At 50.1% G+C, this 5,741-nt stretch overlaps 2 protein-coding genes across 2 annotated transcripts in view; one reads left to right on the plus strand and one right to left on the minus strand.

Moving 5' to 3' along the window:
- The window catches only part of nad7 (NADH dehydrogenase subunit 7), a 6,785-nt gene extending 2,565 nt beyond the window's left edge, over nucleotides 1-4,220 (minus strand). Inside the window, exons 1-3 of the mRNA in view lie at nucleotides 4,078-4,220; nucleotides 3,123-3,191; nucleotides 812-1,278 (exon numbers count right to left, since the gene is read on the minus strand). Coding sequence (YP_002608348.1) covers nucleotides 812-1,278; nucleotides 3,123-3,191; nucleotides 4,078-4,220 — 679 coding nt within the window. The remainder of the gene's footprint in view (nucleotides 1-811; nucleotides 1,279-3,122; nucleotides 3,192-4,077) is intronic.
- orf185 lies at nucleotides 2,586-3,140 on the plus strand. Its single transcript has one exon. It carries the CDS (start codon nucleotides 2,586-2,588, stop codon nucleotides 3,138-3,140), a length of 555 nt encoding a protein of 184 aa, YP_002608349.1.
- Nucleotides 4,221-5,741: the final 1,521 nt, after the last annotated feature.

Genomic DNA, 5,741 nt, shown 5'->3' on the forward strand with positions numbered 1-5,741 from the left:
AGAGTAAGACACTTAGCTACATCCGCACGCAAAAGGAATGTGGTTCTGGTTGAGGCTTTCTTTCCCTTATTAGTAAAGGGGGCGCGGGACGTTCGCGGAGTCCGTGCCTTCCGTACCACCACAAGACTGGTCGTTCTTGGGCGGATCCCGCTCCTAAACATAAGGGATAGGGGGAAGGGCCTATCATATCAAAAGGGTTGTAAAAAGAGAACCCGGCCACCTATTTCATTCGACGTTCCGGGGCAAGCCCGATTCGACCTACTTTTGGATAACAAGAAGGCGAGCGGATCTGCTTTGATCAAGGAAAAAGCCCAGTCAGCCACCAACTCGGTGCAGGTCACGTGACCTACAGCTCGGCCTTCGCTTTTTGAGGCTTCCTCTACCCACATCTCTATGTGCCCGCAGCACTTCCATATGGAGAAAGATAGGCTTACCATGTTCCATCAATAGCACCTAACCTATGCCGATTTTGGCGGACCGTGCTCCACCCCGGTGAACTCATGCGGTTCCGACGTGCCCAGAGGCCAGAGGCGAATCCGTTCACGGTCCGTAGGACCAACACCATTCGAAGGTGGGTGGCCCGCCCCGCCTAGAACAGTCATGTTTGACTGGGCTTACACACATTCGCTCACTTACGCTGTCCCCCCTCAGCTCACCCTAGCCCCGGGCCTTTTGCTCTTATAACGTAAGCTCCAAGGCTTCACACCAAGTCTTCACTGACATAATATGCATGCTTAAGTAGGGTCAGGCAGAACCGTTGTTGCCTGATGGGAACTTCCCCCATATTGCTATCAATGTCTTCATGTCGCACGACCTCTTAACATTACACCACTGAATCCCCAATCCTTTGCTTGCTGTGCAGTGACAGTACCAATATCCACTAATCGTTGTTTCCAGATACGGTTGCCGGTTGACATCTCTTCTAATTCGTCGATACGAGAAGCAAATTGTTGTGTGGAGGAATCAATATCTCGACATAAGCCAAGAGGCAGATCTTGTGCCACTCCACCTGGTCGTATGAAACTGGCATGCATCCTGGCTCCCGAGACTCTTTCATAGAATTCCAACAATTTCTCCCGCTCCTCAGAAGCCCACAGGGACGGAGTTGATGCTCCCACATCCATAGCATGAGTAGTTAAAGCAAGTGAATGATTTGAAATTCGAGTTATTTCACGGAATAACACTCGTATATATTGAGCTCGTAATGGTACCTCGCAATTCAAAAGTCTCTCTACGGCTGAAGAATGAGCGTGCTCTTGGGCCATCGTAGAAACATAGATAGGGTCGACGACGGAACGAACAACGAAACTTTACGACAGCTTTTTCGTACACGTTCACTTGCATCACATACACAAGTGCTCTCTGAACCGTGCAATAAGGTCACCCATAACACGGCTCTCCCACTTTAGTTACCTTAGCCCCAGGCCATGCTATTCAATAATATTGGAAAAATGGCAGCGTAACGTAACAACTAGTATTGAAAGCTGGTCGCCTTTTGAGGGAGAGAAAGCGTTTCAATAGGAGCCCTACTTCCCCTCTCTACGCCCACTAAGATCATAGATCAGCCTGCTTAAGATCGTAGACCACTTCTTATCAAAGATCAGCCTGCCTAAGATCGTAGGGGAGCACCCTGATCGTTCCGACCAGCTTGCCTAAGATCGTAGGGGAGCACCCTGATCGTTCCGACCAGCCTGATCGTAGATCACCCTCATCACTTCAATGAAAGCGCAAACCAATTTATTTCTTAGTCACCGGGCGGAGCGCACCTTTGGTACTTCAGTAGGGCGAGCTGTTTGATAGTGACTTCTTTCGTTTGGTAGGGCGACGAAAGGCTACTTCAATCTAGGAAACAGCCGGAAACTCGAGAAACTTTGGAAGCGTTCGCCGGTAACCAAAGCGTATCGTTCCCGCAACCACTTTGGTACTTTGCTTAACACTTTTTTAGGTTATGCAATAGAAGGGGGGCTTGCGCTTGAATTGAAGTAGCGCCTTTGGAATATGAGTAGGGCTCCTAGGTGGCGCGTTCGTGGAGGCAAACCGAAGGAAGAGCAAAAGGAAGGTTAGGTGCTTGTGGGGCGAGGCCACCCGACCTCGAATAGGAGGGGGGCTTAGCTCTGGATCCTCCCTGCTTGCAGAAATGAATGGATCAGAAGGGGGCTGGGTTCTATTTCCGGGCCGGGCTGGAGGTGAAGGCCATAAGATAAGATTGCCCTCCCGGTAAGGAAGAGAGGAAAAAGGTGCTGTCATCTATCTCGACCAGTTTCCCGAGGCGTTGGAAATCCAGACCGGCTCAGAGAATCACTGGCGCTATTTAGCCCTTCGTTTCGCCAACAAAGAAGTCATCCTTGACGATTTCCCATTCCTTCCCTGCCGAGCCGCCTCTCTTCGCCATTCGAAGTACTACCTCCGCCTTCCCTTTCTATAACCCAGGCGCCCTCCTTTCCAATCACTAAGAAAAAATCAATACCAATCAAATCAAAGCCCTATCTAAGTCAAGCTTCGTCTGTTATTTTTCCGGCCCCAGGGGAGTTTACTCGACCCATTCCCCAGTCTCCCGCACTGCTCAAGTAAGTGTGCGACTCCGTATGAGGACCTCCTTCCCTTCTGCCCACTCTCCGTTCACACGGTTCTCAAAGCAGAGGGGGAAGGGTGGGCAGCAGGTACCACGAGCCCTCTGTCCCACACATCTATCCAGAAGCAAGTGTAGTTCACCGGTTCCACCGAATGCTCCTATCTCTCGGCAAAGATCGTGTGAGTGTGCAGTTATGCTTCGGATGCTTCGCCATAGAATAGATCGACCCAGTTCCCGTTCTTTTCCGGTGCACTCGCTTTATATCTCCGACACACAAGGAAGGACGCGGTGGGAAGGAAGCAGCCCTAGCCTCTGTCCGGCCGATCATTCCGCTGGCATCTCGCATTCACGACCCCGTTTGACTGCCGCTCGGGGATGTAGTTGTAGATACGTTAGTCTTAGTGGGTCGTTGGCTCCACCTGTTATCTCCTTCTACGACATGCTGTTGTCGTCGCCATATTCCATATGTCACTTAGTCATCTCTGCCTCGCTGCGGGTCAGCACCTCCGAAAGAAACGGAGGACTTCATTCAGTGACTCCGCGATCGCCCTCTGAACGATCAGAATAAGGTAAAGCTTGAAGATAAGTTTTGTACTCTATTAATTTCTCAGTCCCTCTAGTCGGGTGGGCGCCGGCCGGTCTTTCGACCAGATCCCCCTAAAAACCGTACGTGCGGGTCTCCCCGCATGCGGCTCACGCCATTCGAGGTGGCCCAGCCCTGCATTCATTCGCAAATCCTGTAGTGAAATTGAGACTGCTCGACCTCGGAAGCTAATTCGCGTGTAGGCGGCGCTGTCTGTCGTACCCTTGACTCTATCTATTCATTGAATTTGCTTTATTACATTATATAGGCTCGCTCCCTCTTTTCCAAGAATTCATGCACTTCCCTTTACTCCATAGGGCCTTCTCTATATAGGGGAAAAGCCTTCCATTTCCGTCAAATGACCCGGCCTCCCCTGGCTCTTCCACCGTCCGGGCTCCCTTTCCTCCCTATGCTATGCTCCCCCGGCGCAGGCCTACCACGCTTCGCGCCTGCGGCCTTTTCGCCAGACGGTCTTTGCCAGTAGTGCCATCCTCCCCGCTGGCTGTATGGGCGGGTTGTCCCTCGGCGTTCTGTTAGGCTATGGATTATAGAAACAAATGTAGTTGAATGGGACAGCAGGCGGGTTACACGTTCCACTGTGCCGAGATGTGAGGTGCAGGTGGTGATGATCACCCCGGGGTATGCGCTAGCGCCCTTGACAGGCACTCCAGGACCCGCCAACGCTCATGAAAACCCGGGTCGGTCCTCCCCGACCGGAGGTGTGGATAACGAGGCCACCTTCACAACCTTCTCCCTTCTGCCCCTATGTTGTAGTAAGGTAGGGCGGTTCGCTTGAGTTGCTCAACCGCCCCTTAGCCCGGTGCTCATGACGCGCTACGGAACCTCCACCGTGCCGGGGGACCAAGCAGGGCATAGCTAGCGGCATAGGAGCCGACTCGGCGTCAGCGGCTTCGTGCCGCACTGGAGTGATCCAATATGTGGTTCCGCACGTTCCACCACTTCTCCGTTCATTTCCAATACTGATCGTGAAACACCATGAGCAGCAGGATGTTGAGGTCCGGAATTCGAAGTGAAATTTGTGATTTGCCCGTTCCTAGTCGTCATGGGAAAGAAAGGCAGAAATAAGAAAGAGATTATTCCCTGAGAGCTTGTCCAGTACTACCAGTACCAGAAATGCATCTCCTTCGCCCGCGCGCGATAGCTCTACCTGGCGTGCCGCCTTGCATGCAAGCGAAGCGCTATTGGCGGCAATAAATAGCTCACTGAGCGATGATTGATGCAGCCCCTACCTCTGAAAGCTGAAGGAAGGCAGTGCCCTCGATTGTTCCAGAGAGAAGGATCATGGCGCCCCAGAACCGTGACATCCAGCAGCTGCATCTCCTTGCGCGCGAGAGACTTCTATGCCAGCCGTTATTCTCGGCTCTGTTATGAAAGAAAGCGGCAGAAAAGAAAGACTAAGAAGATGAGTCTTTCCGGTATTCCCTAATGAGTGGCTTTAGGAGAGTAGGGTCCTCCCAACTATTCTCCACCCATCTGCGGAGGGTTTCCGTATCCGTCTCCGCAGAGATCTCAAAATCGTAAGACATTATTCTACTCGCGCTATTGGAGTAGAGCTCCCTTATTTCGGGAAAGTGCACGGACTGCCGCCCCCTTCCCCTTTCACAATGTTCCCGAACTTGCTCACAAATCCAAGTGTGAATGGCACTTCGAAGTGCCGCACGCTCTTCTTGATCGGGAGCTTGTTTTGTTGGGGAACTTCAGCCGGTGCTGGCGCCTGCGGCAGCGCCTCTTGAGCCGCGTGAAATATTTGGTGTAAAAACTCAAACAAATAAATCCATAGAAAATGAAAATTCGATTCCGTTCCCTTAGCTGGGACTCTTTCTTTATGGTTATGGAGATGGAGGTTAGTTGTTAACTAACAAAAGATTGGGAGTGGTATAGAGGATTTTAAACTGAGGTTGCTCGTAGATCAAGAAAAGTTCGAAGTCAATTCATTCCTTTTTTTTTTACGAAATTTGAGTTGGAAATGCTTTAAGCGCGTATTGATACTGAGACTTCTTAAGTTAAGTTGAGGGAGGAGGTTTTCGGGTTCGCCCTTCCCCTTGGGCTTTATCTTATCTTCTTATTTAGTTGAAAATACAACTTGTACTTTTGAATGCACTTGTTCTGTAGAAAAGCTAGTACCTCGTTAGCATTGCAACAACACGAATAGAGAGCGAGATACTGGAATACTCTGGGAAGGAGCGCCTTCCACTCCAATAAATGATAGGACAGCTTTTGGTGCCTACTCTCGCAGAACGGAAGGAAAGCTTAGACCTTACTAAAGGGGTGGTTTTCCTTTTTTTGATAGGCTTTTATGGGAGCTATATATTATTTTCATTTTTTCGAGATATGAAAACCTTTATATTAAAAAGAAAATCCAAGTCCTATATATTCAAGAGACGTGGCCACCACTAAAGAAAGGGAAACCTACTATTTATCCTACTATAGTATAGGTTTAGTCCTACTATATAGTTATAGTACTGGAAAAGCGGAGGGCGCCTACTACTTTCCTAAGAAAATAATATGTGATTCAATCTAAACCTGGATCTACCTAGTTTTCTCGGGACGCTGCATAAGGGCTCA

Source organism: Vitis vinifera, mitochondrion (assembly GCF_030704535.1).
Source record: "Vitis vinifera mitochondrion, complete genome".
NCBI lineage: Eukaryota > Viridiplantae > Streptophyta > Magnoliopsida > Vitales > Vitaceae > Vitis > Vitis vinifera.